The sequence below is a fragment of the Octodon degus genome, unplaced genomic scaffold, assembly GCF_000260255.1.
Source record: "Octodon degus isolate 3935 unplaced genomic scaffold, OctDeg1.0 scaffold00107, whole genome shotgun sequence".
NCBI classification, from domain to species: Eukaryota; Metazoa; Chordata; class Mammalia; order Rodentia; family Octodontidae; genus Octodon; species Octodon degus.
The window spans coordinates 154,543-175,008 of NW_004524683.1; the positions used below are offsets into that span (position 1 = coordinate 154,543).

Here is a 20,466-nt window from a genome sequence, read left to right on the forward strand (position 1 = left end):
TGGGGGATTGAACCGTGGTCCCTCTGCTTTGCTTAGCTTAGCTTGTTCTAAGTAGGTGCTTTAGACCACTGAGCCATCTCACCAGCCTCCAATTTTTTTATTATTATTAAATTATCTGATACAGGGTCTTGCTACAAAGCTCAGATTTGTAGTGTTCCTCCTGTATCAGCCTCCCCAGCACTGGGATAATAGATGTGTACCACCGTGCCTGGTTTTAGCCAGTTTGGAGCAGACCAGCACCACTTGCAGTACCAGGGATTGAACCTGGGTCCCTGTCCTTGCCAGTCAGGCACTCAGATTTTTGGAGGGGGGGGGTATCTTCATGCCCCATTAGAAAATGTTTTGACTTTACTTACATAGCACTTCGATTTTTTTTTTTTTTTTTTCGGAACTGGGGATTGAACTCAGGCCCTTGCGCTTGCCAGGCAAGCATTTTTTCTACTGAGCCATCTCTCCAGCCCCTGCATAGGATTTTGGGAGCTTTTAGTGATCTTTATTTATTTTTGTTGATGATCTTTAAGCAGAGCAGTTCCAAGTTAAGATCAGGCAGATAGGGAGATAAATGTGAACAATGGGCAATTAAGAGAAGGAGGAGGAATGCAGTGACTACTAGAAACAGAGAGGAGAGAGAGGAGAGGGGTTTTAAATGGATTTATGACAAACCAGACATGGGAGCATGGGAGAGGGCCTTGGACAATGATAGCTAACCTTTTATAGCTTTCAGTGATAACAGCCTGCTGTGGCAGTCATGTTATTTATTGGCTTGCCACTGGCCTAGTTTGGGTCTTAGATTTTGGCCACAGAGCCATTTACCCAGGGAGGGATACAGGAATGAGGCGCAATGTAAGGAAGAAGAGTGGTGTCTGCTGGCAGGTGGGTCCCAATGGAGAGGTCCAGCAGACAGCAGCACAAAAGAGGGTTTGGGTCAAAACACAGGTTAATCTGATCCCACTAAAGCGAGAAGTGGCACTTGACAGTTAAAAAATGAATGAATGTTCTTGACAATTAAAGCATGAATGAGCTTTATTTTAATATTTAAATATTGTTAGCATGTGTTTGTGGTACATAGTAACTGCACTCACCTTGGTACATATCCAAATCACAGTCTTTTTTTTTGCTTCTCAGTCCATCTTTTTTTTTTTTTTTTTTTTTTTTTTTGTGGTACTGGAGACTTTGCACTTGCCAGGCAGGTGCTTAAGCTGCTGAGCTGTCTCCTCCCTGGCCCTCATCTCACAGTCTTGACCACTGTTTTTCCCTCCAGGCTGCCCTCTCCTTGAGTTTCATTTTAATCCCCAAAAAAGAAAAACTATAGTTCATAATCTCACTGCTCACATAACTCCTGTTGAAAAGGAACAAGGGTAGTGTAGATTGTTAGAAAATACAATGTAGAAAAGTATAAAAATGGAAAGTGCAGGCTTTCCCCAACCCCTCTAATGACTGTTAACAGTTTCTTGTTCCTGGTCCTAAAGGTCGTAAGTAGATAAACCTTCCCATGGCTTTGCTGTGCTTCACAAGCCCATCTCCTGCTGGGGTGGCCCTGTGAGCCAGCTGAGGAGAGGCACAGTCCCAGTGCCAGGTGACAGCCTGGGCTTGGTTTACAGTACAGAATATCTAAACTGTTGCTGCGTTTGGAAATCTGGAGATTCTTTTTGCCTGCTGGTTCAATTGGTTAGGTGGCTCATTCAGCAAATGTTTCCAGGTAAATTTGCAGCACTGTGTGTGTGTGTGTGTGTGTGTGTGTGTGTGTGTGTGTGTGTAGGGAGGGCAAAGAACTCAGTTCCTGGTCTCATCCAAGGATAGAACTGGAAAGGCCAGAACTCTAACCTTCTTGCTTTATGAGGGGCAAACAGACGAGGGAAGAGGTTATAATTTGACTAAAGCCACATGGCCTGTTGGCAGAGCCAGCTCAGTCAGATCAGAAGAGTGTGTGGGAGGGGGTGTGGGTACCTGGTGGCATTGTTGGAGGGTTGGTGAGCTACTTTTGCTGCTTTTTGCTCTGCCCCTTCTGCTATAAAAGTAGCGACAGTTACCAACTCCAAATCTCCAGATTGAGGCAAGACCCAGGATACTTAAAGTAGGGCTTGCCCTGTGTGGTTGATGCCTGAACTTATTAGGGGCACAGGAGAAGAACACTGGGCTTTGGGGTCAAGAAGCCTGCACTCTGGTGCCAGGTCTGCCACACTCCACCACGTTGCTGCCAGCCACAGACATTCTCTCCTCAGGATGTGAAGTGGGTCTAACCAAAACTCCAAGGGCCTTCCTACTATTTGCTCTTTGTTAGACATTATGTTTAATAAGTGATAGGGCATCAATTTTTATGATTCTTAAAATCCTGTTTTCCCCAAATTCTGGGAATGCTGCTCTGAGTGTCTCATCCTTTCAGAATCCTGTGGTGTGAACCTACTTGTTGTGCAGTAGAATGGAGTTCCAGATACTTTTTCAATTTGAGACCAAGGCTAAAGAGACCAGACCTCAAAGGCAGCATGGCAGGAGGCGGGCCAGCACACCGTAGTCTGGGGAGGTGTAGACTCCAGAGCCCTAGATGACCTGCTGAACCCATTTCGGGGTGAGGGGCGCTAGATCCTTCGGTGGCCCAGGCAGAAAGGCCAGGTCCGGGTGAACACCCCTGCTTTATATAGAAGGAGACTGAAGCTCAGAGAGGGGATCTGAGCCATTTCGTCCAGTCACGACGAAGCATTATTATTAGCCCAGGGCTCTTTCCTACACGTGGGGAAGACATTGCTATTTTTTTTTGGGGGGGGGTCCCTGAAGGAGGGGCTTGGGTAGAAGCACTCTGGAGACTCTCTCGACTACATGAACTCTCCTCGGGAAAATACTTACCACACAAGCAAAAGCATGAGAAAATGCGCCGAGAGGCCTGGGCTCGCTCCTGGAGTTGCGGCTACCTCTCCGGCGTCCTTCAGGGAGCTGGGTGGATTCGGCCAGAAAATTCGCCCGTCATTTCCGCGATGGTTAGCAGGTATTGCGTTCCCAGGCGGCCCACAAGAAAGCCCGACGGCCAGTGGGGAAGGATCCTGGCCGGGCCGCAGGGGCGCACTCGGCGTCCGCACGGTCCCGGAGACCTCCGCGCCGCCCCGGGTCCGGCGCGGCTCCGCGGCCCAGGCGGCGAGCCAGGCGCGCAGGGATCCGTTCGGCCGCAGCCTGTCAAACCCGCGGCCCGGCCCCGCCCAGTCGCCGGCGAGGAGCCCGCCCTCGGGCGGCGATTGGCCTGGACGGGCGTCCGCGGCGAACCAGGGGCCTAAACCGCTCTCTGGAGCCCGATCCGGCCCGCCCAGGGTGCCGCCCCGCAGGACGCTGCTTCTGCGGGGCTTCGGCGCCTGAGCAGGCGCACCGATCCCCGCGCCCCGCGCCTGCTGCGCCCGCCGCGAGGTGAGAAGGGGCGTGCGCCGGGACCCGCGTCCAGGCGGGAGGCGCGGCGGCGCCGGAATCTGGGGGCGCTTTCGGCCCGCGAGGGGAGCGCCGGAGAACACGGAGAGTTTTGGGGGCCCCGGGCCCTAGCTAGGGAGCAGAGGATGAAGATCAAGGGCGCGCGGCGCAAGAGCGTGAGACAGCGCGGTGGTTCGAGTGGGCAGTGTCCGGTCGGCTGAAGGAACGCGCGTCCGCTAGTGCGCGGTTGCCGGGAGCGCGTTGCGTGGGAGCCGGCATGCAGGGCGTCCCGCGCGCGGGGAACGGCGCTCGCGACAGCGCGTTGCCCCTGGCGCGCGTGGGCATGTGTGTGTCGCGAAGTGCGCGTCAGGGCTCCACGCAGCGGGGCTGAGCACCCGCCTCCCACTGCGCTGGACTGGGTTGTGGGTCGCGGGTGAGCCGAGCTGTGAGTGCGCTCAGCCCGGCCCGGAGCGCCCTTGGAGCGCGCCGCCAGGGACCTCTCCGGGTCGCCCGCTGCCTCGCTGCAGTCCCGCTCTGGGGATTCTGTCGCCGCCATCGCCCTGCCCCTCTAGGGGACGCCGAACAGGCGCTCTCTCCGCCCAGGCCTCAGTTTCGCCATTCGTCCAAAGAGGGCAGGGCTCGGTGGAGGCGGATTCGGGCGGAAGACTCAGGGGCTCTGCGGCAAGGCGCGGGGGCGGGAAGCCAGCGGGCGCTGCTCGGCGCTGAGAACGCGGCGTGAGCGTGGGGCCAGGTGGGTGAAGGCTGGGTAGGTACCAGGTGGTAACCCAGCGATCTCAGCCCAGGGCGGTCCCCGGGAGGAAGACCCACCGCCCGCATTCTAACGTGCCTGTGCTATCTCCACTCCCCAGGAGCCTGGCGCGACCCCCAGCCGTGTGCCCCGCCCCGGCGCCATGCACTGCGAGGTGGCCGAGGTGCTTTCGGACAAGAGGCCCAAGGAGGCCCCCGCTGCGCCCGGCCCCAGCCTCGGGCCGGCCGCCCTCGGCGCGCACATGGCCTTCAGGGTCACCGTGAGTGGCGGCGGCTGTGGGGACGGGGTCCAGCGGGATCTGCTCCCTCGGCTGTCCGTGCTCCCGCCGCGCTCCCAGGACCTCCTGCGGCCCCGGAGTCCGCGAGACTACGGCTCCTCCAAGGCCGCCGCCACCGGGAAGGGTGAGTCCGGCCCTGCCCACGTGCCTGGTCGCGGGTGTAGAGAGAATGGTTTGCTTCCACCAAGCCTTTGAAGGGATACGTCAAAAATTTCTCCCGAGTACCTTGATTTCTCTGTAATTGTATGGAATTCGCTTGTCAGATATAAAATGATGCTTGCTTTAGGAAGCATCTCATTTAAACTCAGTAAACATATGTTTTTAGGGAAAAGTGTGAGTAGAAAACTCAAATGACATAATTTTGCTTCTGTATGTTTCTGATAAAAGTTTGAAACGTCAACATTTTATTGTACGTTAAGGGGAGTAGCAACTCCAGTGTTGGGTATCAGTTTCTGAGCAGTCGCGTGCATACTTCGAAGTACTCAATCTCCTCAAATGACAAAACTCGGAATGGGCCTTTTTCAGGACCCCACCCCTCTTGGAACCTCAGTTTCCCCCTTTGTCAAAGGAGAAATTTTTATATATGATTTCTGGATTCTGGATGGAGAATTATCTGACTCCGAAGTGTAGCCTGGATTAAGTCTTGACTGAAAAACAGGCTTTTTTGTAGTCTTTTCAGAAGCAGCGTCTTGGGCAGAAGTCACTTTACAGGGTGGTCCACTGCCAGAGAGGCTGGGGAATGGTGGCTCCAGACAGGGTGGCAACCGTATCCTCAGAAACACATTTATCTCATCCGGTAAACTATTATTGAGCCATTATGTATAGATTTCATGCTGACAGATAATGAAACAGGAATTTAAGAAATCGTTAAGGCACAGTGTCTGTGCTCTACCTTTTCCCCTCTTTGGGAGAAACCAAAGCTTTGAGGTTTGATTGTCTCATCATTTGGGACCTCCTGGTTCTCTTTCCAGGTGATTTCCAAGGAAAGTGGAAATAGTGTCTTAGCATCAGCCCTGTACCTTAGCAAAGGTCAGCCAGCTTGTGCAGTTCCAGGCCTGGTCAAAGGAAATAAATGTACACAAGTTTTTGTTTTTGTTTTTTAAAAGAAAACACTTGACTTTGTAGGAGAGATCTTTGTCTTCTTTTAAGTATTACTTTTCTACTGTAGACATAAAGACCATGTTTGAGAAAAATGTCTGTAGAGTTGTTTCAGGAATACATGCACAAGGTCTCTTCCCCAGGAGTGCTACAAGTGACATTTGCCGCTTTCACTCCCTGGCCTGATGCACAGGCCCTGTTCAGTCCTCCATTACATCCGTATCCTCCTGCATTGAGTGTGTTTTTAAAATCACTGCTACTAATCTCAGCGTCCTGAGATTGTTGTCTCAAAGATAGCCTTTGTTCCTTGCTGGGGTCAGAACCTTTCATCTGCAGGTTGAGTTTTATATTCCTACTGCCAGTCCTCCAAACTTGTTACTTGTATCTATATCTGCTCCCACCCTGTGTCTAAAGTGAGAAATCTGCATGGTGGGATTGTTTTTGCAAAGGGTAGAAGAGGATAAACTAATGGGAGAAAGCTCCTGCATTTATACCTCCAGCTGGGCTCTGGTTACATTTTCTCCAGGAGCCTGCTAAACTGTTTTTGTTTTTTCCCCCACAGACTCCCAGTGAGGCTGGTGGGAGGGATTTAAACATACATTTGCAAGATGAGGAAACTGAGGCGCTTGGGTGTGAGAAATGTCTGGTATTTAGAAGGCCACCTAGCAGGTCCAGCCTTGTGAAAGCCTGAGCTCCGGCATAACCTGGCTTGGGATAAGGGGTCTTGTCCTGTGGGCGTGTTCCTCAGTCAAAGAAAGTGGCCTAAGAGAAGACTAGCAGGTCTCTGTAGCCCTCTCAGAAATATGCTGTAAAGGAAGGGGCACCTTCCTGCTGCGCCTTCTTACACCGCGATAGTTGCCAGGCCACATGACCTTTCCAATGTGGTGCCGAGCTCCAACTGCTCAGGCTTATTGGAAACAGACAGAAGTACTGATTGAAACATATTTATTGGCTGGGATGGAAACGATAAGACACCCCCTCCACCGCCCCCATGTGTGGGATGCGAGGAGAAGTAATTTTACTCCTCTGAGCCTGGAGTTCCCGTATTTATGGTGAGTTTGCCTTAAGACTGACTCGGAAAGACTGATGCCAGCATTAGCGTGAAGAGTGGGGAAGGGCCATCTTGGTGCCTGGTTACTTTTGGGATTACTAAATGGGCTGTGTTTAATGTTTTCAACCTCCAGTTTTCCATTTGCATCAGAGGTAATAATGCTGACCTCACAGGCAAAATAAAACAAGGACTGAATGAGTTTTTTTCCAAGCAAAAAAGGTAGAAGAGGTCACTTTTCTTCATTTGTGCAGGGTTTCACACCGTGACAGTGATGCTGGCAGAAGAGGCAGTAGAATGAGAAACAAAGAACATTTGTCTTTTGAAATGCTGAATGTGAAGGAGATTAATTCTGATGCCTGGAGACGGGTAGACGTCTTGCTTCATGTCTTCTCTGGCCACCGCTGCGTAGGGACTTGGTCTGGCTTCTGCCTTGAACAGATCTTAAGCAGGGGAAGGGATGTGACCCTCAATTTGGCAGTTTATCCATCTGTGCTTGGGACCTTTGTGTTTCCAGATCTGGACTGGGAGCCACTGGGCTGGGGGTGGTGCAGCGTCATGGATGAACATTGTCATCATTTACAATAAGAATCACGATCTGTTTATGGCAGAGTCCCGCTTATCCAGATTCCAAACAGCTGGGCAGGCCAAACCGCCAGATGCTGCATTTTTCTTTCTTATTATTAAACACCCGATGCTGCTTTTGTAAGTCCTGACAAGGGAAGAAGGTGAACATCTGGGCTTCCCGAGGGCGGACAGCTTTGTGGCCATGGCCGATGACGCTTGTTCTCTGCTTGGTGCTTTACAGTTTTCAGAGTGTGTTCCCATGCATTCCCTCATCTGGCTCTGCCTGACTTGTGGGCTTTTCTGAGGGAGCAGATGGAGAAGTGATTTTTGTCTGTAAAGCGGAGGGCAGATCTTGACTTCCTGAAGTGACTCCCATTTTATAGATGAACATACGAAGGTTCAGTGATTTGCTCAAAGCTACAATCAGTGAATGGCAGTTTCTGAGGCTTCTAGATCCAAATGTTAGATTCTGGCTCTATTTGTACCTTTTGCATGTGTGTGCAGGCGGTTGAAAGCTGCTGTTTGCAACTAAAACCTTCAGAATGTTCCCAGAGAGTTAAAATCCCTTTTATTTTTGCTATTCCTCCTTTCTTGAATCTTTGGAAATAGGTGATCTCTCTTGTGCCATGTCTAGGAAACGTCGTAGCTAACCAGATGATCCCATCTGTCCAAGCCAGATAATGAGGTCACTAATTTGCAGCCACTTTCTAGGCCCTTTTCACCATGTACCAGGGCTGGATACATCCCAGCAAAAAAGGAGACTGATGATCACCACACGTGCGAACTCTGTCATTAGGAAAAACAGCTGCCACAATATGCCTGTAAATGAGAAAAAATAGTCAATCTTATACCTTTTTTTTTTTTTTTAAAGCTATTTCTCTTTTATTTTCTTGGGGAAAAAAAGGAAAGCAGTTATGTCTGTGTGTAGGGGTCAAGAGCTGGTGGCCTTGGGGAGCAAGACGTGATGGTTTTGGTGGTGTTACTTGGAGTTTCATTGTCACCTAAGTAGGAATCCTCTGTTTTGTTCCAGGGAGGACTGGAGGGCTAGCACATCCATAATAAATAGAAAGGTATGAATTATTTTTAAAGCATTTCCCCCCTCTGGCTCTGGTAGGTAATTTGCTTGCATTTCATCCATTTTAAAGTGCTGGTCCTGTGATCCGGAAATAATCAGATCCAAATTTTCTCAGTGCTTGAGGTTTCAAATAAGGGGGAGAAAAACCTGCTGGCCAAATGTCAGGCTCAGGGAGACAAAAAGAAACAAGTATGTGTGTGGGTATACAACAAATGAGATAAGAACATGTTGCGTCTACAGTTCTGAGAGTCATGTATCCGACAAATCTTTTATAGACATGTAGCGGAAATATAATTCCCAAAGATTCCCTGAGAATCTTGTGCGGCTAGAATTTCTCTTCCCTTACTGCCTCCCAAGCTTTCTCGAGCTGCAGAGATTTGGCAAGCAAAATGGGAAGGGAACCGTCACATGAGATCGCCACTGGACGGAGGCTCTGTGGTTCCGTGGTTTACCTGTTGGGTACTGCGCTGGCTGAGGTCTTGGGACCTTCCCTGCGTAAGAGGAGCAGTAGGTTGTGTCGCTCTCTGTAAATTTCTGTATGTGGTTTGGCTTCACAGTTCTGGAGGGAAAAAAATGTCACCCCGTCACAGAGTTATTCATCTCCGTGCGTTTCATTTGCGTGAGAAGACGAGTGAGCCAGCACACTTATTTTTACAATGCGTTAAAATCCCATTACGGGCATAAATGCACAATGAATCATGTAAAAAATATATTCTTTGTCCTGAATGTTGCATAATTATCATCATTTTCTTTGGTTTTATTTTGTAGAGTTTGGCCATCATCCTAGAATAGAGGAGAAACTACAGTTCAAAATAGGGTTCTAAAATCCTTTTTTGGGTAGGGTTAGGAAAAACAACAAACAAATAAGCTTTATTTAAAATTGACCAGTAGTTATCACTAACTGTGGCTTTTGCATAAAGAAGATCGTTCCCTTCCTTCTTTCAGTTTTCTTGCTAAAGAATTCTCTGTCTTGAAGCTCATATGCTGATATTTCGAGAACCTCGTCTTACATTTGTGGTTATGGTCAAAGTTAAATAACTGTGTTGTTTGCTACATTTTTTTTTTTTTTTAACCTAATACAAATTTCAGTTGCAATTAGTGTGGTCTTAGAGAGTTGTGTTGTGTCTTTTGGTAGGAGGCAGTTTATTTGTGTTTAAAGAAACAAAGACATTCAGTTCCAGAGGAAGAAAAAATGAGACAAATTGCAGTGGGCTTTGAAAAATTCAAAAAGCAAACTGTGATACCAGGGCCAGGAAAAAAACCCAAACTTCTAGAATATTCGTGCCGCTCTCTTTCACAGTGCTAATGATTTTTAGCAGTTTAAAAATGGTCTTGTTTATCAACAGCCCCTGCCCACATTAATAGTTTACAATGAAAAAAAAAAAAAGGTTTTGGCTTTGGAAGCAAAGTCCCAAGACTGACAGCTGAGTTACTGAGTAAAGAAAGCAGGAAAAAAAAGAGAGAGAGAGAGAGAGAGAGAGAGAGAGAGAGAGAGAGAGAGAAAAAGGAAACGTTTTGTGGCTGCTTTGGTCTCCCAAATCCCAATTTATAAGAAACTGAAAGAAAACAGAGGCCGGGCTGGGTTGGGGTGGGTAGAAGGACTGCAGCCCTCGCCCAGTGGTCTTGTAGTTGAAAGTCACTGAAGCATCTGTTTTCCTCTCTTCCCCTCGCAAGGGTTCTGCCGATGGAGGTGGATTGTGTCAGCACTATGAGCCGTGTTGTTAGGTCTGCGTTTGAGTCAGATTCTCGCAGGGAGCCCGTCAGTCTGTTAACTGAATAATGCATTTCCTGTATAGCCCGAATTCACTCAGTGGTTATAGTCGGGCCTGCCGAGTGCGCACACATGCACCATTGTGCTACTTCGATGAATGTGGGCTCTACCTTTTGCTTGAACCTCAGTTTCCCCATCTGTAAAGTGGAGAGTGATCTGATTGGATGATGCATGGGCCCATCCTAATTTAAGAGTACAGGATTCCCTGCTCATTGTGCTGGAAGGGTCGGAAGGATCCAGGTGCTGAAAGAGGCTGCCTTTGTATCCGTTTATGGCCTTGGCCTTTCCTTGGACGTCTTGACTACTGAAGGTGAACGAAGAAAGGATGGGAAGAGGGAGGTTTGCTAATCTTTACTGAGCACCTACTGTGTGCTGGGCTAGATGTGTTGGAGCTGTGGCCACATTTTATTATGCCAGGCAGCTTTTTGTGGAAAGCAGGTAATAGGGAACTGAGGGTAGGAATGAGGTGATTTTCCTGAAGTTGTCCACAAAGCAAGTAATAGAGCCTGGAGTTTGAACCCAAGCAGAGCCAGTACTTTACCCTGGAAGCCCACATTCCACACATCAGCCTTTAAGATTCAAGCTGTGTAGCTGTGGCTGTGGGATGCTGAGTTGCTCACAGCCCAGGGAAGGGAGCAGGTGCTCCCCACCCCAGGAGCAACCCCTTCTGAGTGCTAGCAAACCTATCAAGGTGGGAGTTTAGGGGAGGTTGCTCTGTGGGGTGCTGTCCCTATCCTGCTGTAGTGGGAAGAAGGATTCCCTGTTGAGAGGCCCAAGTGTCTCAGTGTGGAGAGATTCCGGCTGAGGCTGTGGTTGTGGCCTCTCTTTTGTTACGTCCTAGGATATCTACGGGATGGAAATTTCTCTGATCCCCACCATGCCACCGAAAGCATGACTCAGGAATCTATAAAGCAATCACTTAAGCACGTTGGTGGGATGAAGAAGGCTCCGGTTGGGTTGGGGCAGAAGCCAGGGGTACGACTGACCTTAAGAGTTTGTGGGAGATGAGTCTTTTGGGCCAAGTGCCGAACTCCCGCTACCAGGTTGTGTCTGTGGTTGTCCCCCGTGCGTTCCTGAGATGCACATAACTGTGTGCGTCCTCCGAGTCACACTCTAGGACCGAGCTGCAGGCGCTTTCCTGGTCTCAGGCTTCTTTGGCCTCCCTGTGTTAATCTTGGGTCGGCAAGTGAGCTTTCGAAGAAGGATCAGGGATGGTCCCCATTGCCATGTGGTCCTGGTTTTTCTATTTGTGTCTTTTAAGCAGCCAGATGACTCCTTTTGACATCGGCATCATTGCTTTTGTTTTTAAATAACAAGTTTGCTGGAAAATAAGACTTTAGCAAGAAACCAGGGAGGACTGTAAACCTGACTTGAAAAAGACAGATCCTATTTGCTGTTTTAAGCTCTCCGGAGGTCTGAGATTGAATTTATTTTGGAACACTGCTGGACTATATGAATTACTTCTCTGAGAGTTGGGTATTTAATACCTAGTAGAAGTTTGTGTAAGAGTTGATGATGTATTTTGCTGACTTTCCAACACTGTAAATAAATTACACGTGCTGGCAGAGGCTGCCAGGATCTGCTGTGTCAATTGAAGCTTAATTTTTATCCCAAACCACTTAATACTTTTGTTCTATTGAGCAGAGAAAGTTACTGGGCTCATTTCAGAAAGGAGGCAGATGTACCGATCTTGCCACAGTTTTCAGTGGTTAAGTAGCTTCAGCACTCTCAAATCCAACCCGCGAGGCAGAGAATGATAATATAATTTTAAGTGTATCGTAAAAATGAAACTCGATCGCATCCCCTCCCCAAACCTGTTTCTTTCCCCCTGTGTGTTTCGTTTCATTTGAGTGCAAAGCCCAGGTAATAGCGTTGGCATTTCCAGTGCGAAACAAAATAGGGTTTCTAATTTGGAGACACTATTAAATATTTCATGCTTCAACCAAACTCAATTCTTTTTTCCTATAATAAGTTTAAATATTAATTCTCTGGAATGTCAGATGCCTAAAGCTAGGCATTTAGTGATCTGCAGTTTCAAATATCTTGAAGAAGGTTTATGAAACAGGATATTTCACTGGGAGGGATGAGTAGTGTGTTTCAGAGATATCTAAATTCAAGGCAGTATCTTCTGATTTACTCTTTAAAGGGAAAAGGTCATAAAATAAGTTGCTTTATGTGCTGAAGGATTAAGTGACTTAGGCTGAAATAACAGCAGGGACTTTACTGGTTTTTCCCTATTATATTTTAACAATGCTTTTTGGGGGAGGGGGTGGGTCATTTTCCCGCCTGCTTGTCTCCTCCCCCCAACCCCCTCCTCCAGATGGCTTTAATTCTAACCAAATCCCATGCTGAGGCCAAATGATTGATCAAACAGTCATTTGTACTTACGTAGCGCTCTTTGTGAGAATATCTCCGCACTAGAGCTTCTTGCGGGCAGTCTCCTCTTGCAGCTTTCAGATGGTTGATTTCAAAGAGATTGCGGGGCTTGGAGAGATGAGGGGACAGAAATGGGTAGAGAACTAAAATCCTGGACCTTGAATCCTCCGAACTTTCTGCCTAAACCCTTCTCTTGCTTACCATCCTGCTCAGCAGGGGTATCTAAGTTTTGTTAATACGAGGACAGCAGCCTTCCCACGGGCTTCGTGATAGCTGTTACACTGTCATGCTCCTTGATGGAGAAGATACCTAGCGAGGTGCAGCTACCTACTGATTGTAAAAGCTTTACAGAGTCTGGAGAGACCTGTTTTTTTCTCTGGCTTGGCTCATGGGTTGGAGACAACTTGGCCAGTGGGGAAAACCCCAGGCTGTGCTGTCCATCTCCCGGCCTCCCCGTCAATCACTTGCTGATGGCTGTTTTACTTGTTCCCTGGTAGCAGCAGACATTTTCTTATGCAACTTCCGACCTGGAATTTTCTCTCTGCTTGTCCTTTCCTTATAAATAATGAGCTTTTTATTCATCTTTGTGTCTTTAAATCATTTTTTGAACGAGTAGGAAAATAAGTACCACTCAAGTATTCATGGAAAATAAGTACCACTCAAGTATTCACTGTTGCTTTTGTGTCCATCACCAGGTCTGGTATGAAGGAAGCATTTGAGAAGTGTGGCAGCAGACATAGTGAGTCTGTCAGTGCGGAACGGGGATGCCATACTGAAACTGTGGCTCCGTGTATTCAGTTGTGGAGCTTTCCAGGTCTTAGTATCCTTATCTGTGAAATGGGAAGAGTAGGGCAGCCACCTCAAAAGGTAGATGAAATGAGCTAACCCATGTGTGTTTAAAAACAGACAGTGCCCCACAAGTGTTCAGTCAGTGTTGGGATTATAATTGTTTTCTTTATTGTTATTGCCACCATGTAATAGTATCAGAATTTGGCTGTCTCTGGGTTTTTCCCACCAGAGTAATCTTTAAGATCCCACTCAAGTGCCACCTTCTAGAAGACCTCCTTTTCTCCCCATTCTTTCTTCTGCGCTGGTGCTGGTGATACTCTGTGGAAGTTGCTTATTGACTTGGGTGAACTCAAGGGCAGGGGCAGAGTGTCCTCATTCCGGGCCCCAGGTGTTCATCACAAGCCTGGGTCAGTAGAGCGGCATCCCAGTGCCTGTGCTCAAGGAGCCCTTAGCTGAGCAGGAGTGCTTGGTGCATGCTGGGTGTTCTTGTTTTTCTTGTGGAGTTGAATACACACGAACTCAGTACATGGGTGCTGCAGTGAGTGAGCTTCCCCTACCCATGGCTCATGTTCGTGTTCCAGCACTGACTTAGGGCTTCTCCTGTGAGCTGTCCATGGCTTGCTAGGTGCGTTAGATCTCCTTTTCTCATCCTTGTTCAGATTACAAACCATTCCGTTTGTAAGTGTTTGGGCTGGCCCAGGCCACAGGGGCTTGGGTCTGTTGGGTTTTGTGACATCTGCTGCATGGTTGCCTTCCCTTCCAGAAAAAGCCCAAGGCACTGTGGCGTGGCTCTTCACCTTGTAGTTTAAAGAGCAGATACTGGCATTGTTCCACATCAGACCTGGATTCTTTAAGATAAAGAGAACCTTGGACTCTGTATTGGAACAGAGAGTTGGGAGCCAGATGATGGCAACTCTCGGACCCTGCCAGGTAGAGATTGACATCCATCCCCAAGGTCTTACTCTACGACAGACTTCACCAGACCCGAGGGGATTGTATACCCTCTTGACCCCTCACTGGGCACTGTATAGTTCTTTTAAGTCACCTTATTTGTCCAGTCGTATTATGTGCTTATAACTCCTACAGAGGTTCAGAGTGTGAACATGTGAAAGGGAATAATAAAGCACCATCTCAAAAGGCTGCTGTGAGGTGCAAGGGTGTTACGTTACGCAAAGGTGGCCATGTGGCTTTTCGTGTCAGAACTGGGTTTAGATCCTGGTTGTATCATATGAGTGACTGGATCACTCAGGCAAGTTCACTGAACTCTGAGCCTCAGCTTTCCCAGATGCAGAGCACAGGACTCAGGCTGCACACAGGTGGCTCAGCCAGGCTTGTCTGAGAGCAGAGCGGGCCTGGTCCCTGGCTGGCTGCTGCTGCCTCTTGCTGCTGCAGGGCCCTATCCCCCTACTGCACTCCTTTTATTTCTCGGTATAATTTAAGGAGTGAGATTTTGGAGTCAGGCTCAGTGGGAACCCTGAGGATGGAGGACACAGATCTGATTGGCCAGCATCATGGCATGGCACAAGTCTGGGCAGGGGTCAGGAGCGGTGGCACCTTTGTGGAGGTGAATGTGCTGCCCTGGCTCAGTTTCTGACAGGCCCTGGCTCTGGGTTGGCCCTGAGATGCTCACGCAGTGTAGGTGACGTGTTTAGTAGGAGGGGTGGGGGCTTGTCTGTGACCTCCCGCTCTGTTTAATGGGTTTGGAGTTTCCATCTGATGGTAGCAGTGTTCTGCTGAAGGACCTTGACTCTTCCTTCCCAATTCAAGGTGCTGTTACTGCCCTGCTTCAGTGAGGAAAAATGAGGCCCGGGGGGTGGAGTGTCCCACACATAGCATGAGAGCTGGCAGGTGGCAGCTGGGGGCTGACCTCCTTTCTCTGCTCCATGCCTTGTGTTTGATCTGATCTTTTCCTCACAGTCAAATAATGCCTCTGCCAGTCAGAAATAGTCTTGTCCTTCCTCACCCACTTACTTTCTCCTGTCACTTTTCTCTCTTGCAAGAGTCAGGTCCTAGAGATGCTTAGCTGCATGGTGTCTTAGTTATTTTTCTTCTTATTGAGGCAAAATATCCAACATCCAAAGTCAAAGGAGGACAGGTTTATTTAGCTCACAGTTTGTAGAAATTTCAGCCCATAATTGGCTGGCTCCAAGGCAAGGTGACACATGGCAGAGAGGTATTGCAGAGGAAAAACAGTTCATGGCAAAGCAGGGCAGGCAGATGGCAGCAAGCAACAAGTGACCAGCGGCAACACCAGCTCTCTTACTGTCCCTTATATTTTATCTAGACTGCTTGAATATGAGTAGCACTCACATTCAGGGTGGGGCATCCTTACCCTCCCAGAACTCTGCTAGACTGACCAGTGGACTAATTTAATAATCATATACCCTAATCCTAGCATCACACACTCTAGATCCAGCCACCACCAAACAGCTCCACATATGACTGTGAGAGGTTTTCAAGGGACATCAAAACACAGGCATGACACCTGGTTTCCTACCCACCCGACTCTGGACTCCCTGAAGGCAAGGGTCTGTGATGAGCGCATCTCTGACTTACTGCTAGAGTGTGGTCCAAGAACAGAATGATGCAGGACACCAGCAGCGTTGACCTGTTCCCCTCCCATGAATGTGTGGTTTTCTAGGAAGCTCCCAGGTGGGTTTTCAGTGCCATTAGCTGTAGTGGCTATCAAATTTCCAATCCTCTCTTTCCCATTTTGAAATGGGGAGAATGATACCTGCCTTAACTCCGTGTTACAAGTACGAGGGATGAACCTGGAAGAAGGGATGAACCCTGCGTGTGGTGGATGGCTGGTTGGTTCATTGCTGTTCACCAAATGCCTGTTGTGCTTCAGGCCTTGGGGTCAGCCCCCAGGACCATGTGGTCTAACAGCAGCTCCTTCATAGTGCTTGTAGGCTGGAAGGCTGGTGGGCAGAGTGAGCGTTTCCAGGCTGTCATCCTTTCCAGCCCTCCTCTGCACGATGCCACCACCTTGACTTTCTTCCCTAAGCGACTCCTGTCCTCCAGGTAGTCTCACCCTGGGGACCTGAGAAGCTCACTGAGCCTTGATTTGCCCAGTCAGAACTTGGAAGTGTTTTCTGACTGCCCTGGTGTGGCTCATGTGAGGCCTGGAGAGGGCTCTAGGGGTGGCTGACTGTTGGGGCCCTGAAGGCAGGCAGGAACGCGGGGTCTGCAGAACAGGCTCTGCCTATACTGGTGTGGAACCTGAACAGGTAGGTCTTGGGATGGGGACAACCTTGCCAGCCCTTCCCTTGTACCTTGTTGCCACTTCCTGCTCCCTTAAGCTTCATTCAGTGACTCTGATTGCACTGTGCTGAGAATACAGAAGATGTGGAGTTTGCTGGGTAGATGTAGAGTTGTGTAAATTCCCGTTGTTTGCTATTGGCGAGCTGGTGGAGGCATAGGGACTGTTAATATTCTACTCATCCGCAGCTCCTTATCATTTTCATTGTCCTGGAGTCATCATTTATTGAGAACTTCCAGGCACTGGGTCAGGTGTTTTTATTTTTATTTTATTTATTTATTTATTTATTTTGGTGGAACTGGGGATTGAACTCAGATCCTTGCGTTTGCCAGTCAAGCGCTTATCCTACTGAGCCATCTCCCCAGCCCCTATTTTTATTTTTTTAATGAATCACCTTGTTTAATCTTAACCACTCTGTGATGTATGACATGTTATTTATTTATTTATTTAGCGGAACTGGGGATTGAACTCAGGCCCTTGTACTTGCCAGGCAAGAGCATATTCTACTAAGCTATCTCCCCAGCCCCATTGCCTTTCTTTTTTCTTTCTTTCTTTTTTTTTAATCTTTCTTTATTTATTCGGTTCAGGGTCTCGCCACACAGCTCAAACTCATAATGATCCTCCTGTGTCAGCTCCCCCAGCCGTGCACTGCCACACTTGGTTTCAGTGGCTGGCACACCTACTGGCCAGCACGGCATGTGGTACTGGGGATTGAACCAGTGTCCTTGCATTTGGCAGGCAGGCAGGCAGGCACTTAAACCGCCAAGCTATCTCCCCATCCCATTAAACATGAGCTTTTTAATTTAATTTTATTTATTTTTTTGTGGAACCAGGGATTGAACTCAGACCCTTTGTTTGCCAGGGAAGCGCTTATTCCACTGAGCCATCTCCTCAGCCTCTCCCACTGCTTTTCTTTACATCACTCACCAAGTCCCGCTATTACTTACTTATCACTTAAATAATAAAACTATTAAAATAGTAAAACTATTTAAATAGTTATACTATTTAAATGATAAGTAAGTAAATAGAGAGGTTTAGTCTTTCAGCCATATATTAAGTGCATTTCAGGTACTTAGCAGACACTTGCTTACCATATTGGCCAGGGCAAACAGAACATGTCCATTGTCGTAGAAAGTTCTTTTGGACAGTGCTAGCCACCCTTTTCCTGACACCTTCTAAGGGACGCACCCTGTCCTTGGCCTGTGTCTTGGGGAACATCTGGCTGAGAGGGCAGGCAGGTGGCCAGCCAGCTTGGAGTGGGGCCAGCTTGCTGGTGCCTAGGTGTCTGCTACTGGGGTCCCAGATGTGAGTCCTGGGGCTTCCTGGCCTCAGAGTTTGTGGAGAGCACTGACCAGAGTTGGGGGCTGCTTTGAGAGGGGCTGCTAGTGACGGAGCCCTGCTGGGTGGCCTGTGTTGGTTCTCAGGTTGCTGCAGGCCCATCTCAGAGCTAGAAAGTGCTGGTCATGCCCAGGTGGCAGCTTAGGCAGGAGCAATTCCGTTTTGTTTTATCACTGTAGGTTCCTACTTCCAGTAGAGTACTAGGTTTTATTCCTAACCCTTCAGTGGGAGGTGGCTGAAAAGAATTAATGAATCCTATGTTCCACTTATATAACTATTTCATATATATATATATATATATATATAATATTTATTTATTTATTTATTTATTTATTTTTTTGTTGTACTGATGATCAAACAGCACTTTGTGCTTGGCAAGCAGGCTGAGTTATATCCCCGGCCTTTGTACTACTTGTAGAAAAGTTGAAAACTAGAGAAATAGAAGAATGAAAATAATGCTTCCTTATAATCTCATCCCCAGTGGTGCTGTTGTTTATAGTTTGGTATTTTTCTTTTCAGTCCTTTTTTTTTCTGTCCTTAATCCTATATTAATGTATTTTATATTATTGAGATCATTCTAAATACTGTCTCATGTGTTTATTTCTTTTTTCTTTCAGTCTTTTTGAGACAGGGTTTTGCTATGCATTTCAGGCTGGGCTTGAATTCATTTGGTTGCCCAGGCTGGCCTCGGACTTAGTGATCGTCCTGCCTCAGCCTCCCAAGGGCTGGGAGCGAGGGCATGCTCCACCAGGCCCTGCCATATGCATTTATTTTTAAGTTTAACCTTCTAACATAACAAACCTTTTCCATGTTACTAAATTCTTTATAAGCATCTCCAAATATATCCCATTTTATTAAGTTTGTTAGATCATTTTAACTCCGTAAGGAATGCCTATGATTTCTCTCTCCCCGCTGCCCCTAGTTTCCCACTCCTAAAGTAAATGATGTCTGAGATTTTGTCCAGCCTCTCAGAGATCGTTTATGAGCATTCAAACAGATATATGCATATTGCTTACAAGTTTTTGGCTTCCCACATCCAGATCATGCAGCAGTGAATACCTTCTGCAGTGATCCTCATTAGCGCCTCTGATTATTTTCTTGGGCCAGACTCCCAGAGTGACAGCTTTTAGGTGGAAGGGTACATGTGACCATGTAGCCCTTTGGAGGATGCAGTAATTTCACCCCTGCACAGCTGCCTTCTTGGAGGTCCTGCTTACCTGTCTTCACTGGGGTTTTACAGTTTCTTTCCTGATGTGACAATGGAAATGACACCTGGCCATTCTTCTACTTTACATGTATTTGATTATCATGTGGTGGAACCTCTAGAATGGAGCAGTTCACAGTTCAATTTATATCTTTTTTTTTTTTTTTTTGCAAATTAACGTTTATGTTGGGGTCTAAAGATTTACCTGCAAAATTTAAAAATGGACATTTCTTAAAATGCTCTTATGAACGATGTTAGTGTTTTGTTCATCATTTTGTTGCTAATGTTTTTATGAGTCTGTTGTTTAAACCAGCTTTTTTGTTATTTTTGAAGCAAAAATTTGTAGAATCATATCGCTATGATTTTCCTTTGCTGCTGCTTCCATTGCTTTTCTTCATGTCACTCACCAAGTCCTGTTGTTTGTTATTACTATTTGTGGTGACTTGTTTTAGTAATGTTCTAAAAATAGGGGTTTATTTTTAGAAAAAACAATGCCAGGCATAGCATTTTAAGTGACCCAAATGCAGTGAGGTTACAGAGAGCCCCATTCTTCCACTGCCCCTCCTGTGAGGCAGCTGCCTTCCGCGGAGACTGCAACAATGCTTACCTCCCTTGGGCACCAGGTTTGTAGGCTTGTGTAACATGCTGGCTGGTTTGGACTCATTTTGTTGTTTTCTAGCATTTTCCTTTTTTTTTTTTTTTTTGAGATAGGGTCTCCCAATGCAGTTCAGGCTGGCCTTGAACTCACTGTGTAGCCCAGGTTGGCCTTGAACTCACAGCAGTCCTCCTGCTTCAGCCTCCCAAGTGCTTGGATTACAGGAGTGCACCACCACCCAGATTCTAGCATTTTCGTTGATATGTCTCAGTTACAAAAATAAGACCAGTAATAGCCAAGCCTCATTTGGGACTCTGTGGTCCAGTCTTTTCTTTGCCCGTCATAGTCCTCAGTCTTTTAGTCCTCACAGCCCTGTGAGGGCGTCACTATCACTGTTAGGTATGATCTTTGAGCCGCAAAGGGAGATGCAGAGCAGGCGGCGCAGTAGCTTGGCCAGGCTCACACAGAAGTGAAAGCTAGGGTAGAGCTCTCCTGCTATGTTGGCCTGCATTGTCTCCATGTCTGCTAGTTTCTTGTCTTACAAATGAGGATTCTGTACTGCTCCAGTCCCCCACCTGCACTGCTCCTTCCTCTCTGCCCCTGGTGTGTCCCCAGTCTTTGGCTAAGCCATCTGACTCAGTGATGGGAGGTTGGTGTGGGGATCATGGTCTCTTCCTTCTGGCTGACGCTAAGTATGACAGTGGTGTTGGCTGCCTCCTTCTCACGTTCATCCTGGCTCTTGGGTGCCTAAACAAGACACTGGCTTGGAGATCTTTGGCCCTATGTGCATGTCGAGGACACAAAAGGGTTAAAGTGCAGGAGCCAAAGAGACTTTCTTTGGAGAGAGATGTGGAGGGGCTGTGATGCATCCTTCCCCCACCCTTCCCCCATGCCAGGTGGCAGTTGAGGG

The 20,466-nt window shown here is 47.8% G+C and overlaps 1 protein-coding gene across 3 annotated transcripts in view; it reads left to right on the plus strand.

Annotated features, from left to right (window-relative positions):
* Positions 1–4,298: 4,298 nt before the first annotated feature.
* The window catches only part of Glis1 (GLIS family zinc finger 1), a 186,703-nt gene continuing 170,535 nt past the window's right edge, over positions 4,299–20,466 (plus strand). The window contains exon 1 of one of the 3 annotated variants that reach the window (XM_004639098.2): positions 4,299–4,557. In XM_004639098.2, coding sequence (XP_004639155.1) covers positions 4,299–4,557 — 259 coding nt within the window. Of the gene's footprint in view, positions 4,558–19,531; positions 19,585–20,466 lie in introns of those variants that run through there. The other 2 variants (XM_023724130.1, XM_023724131.1) reach the window with 2 other exon arrangements.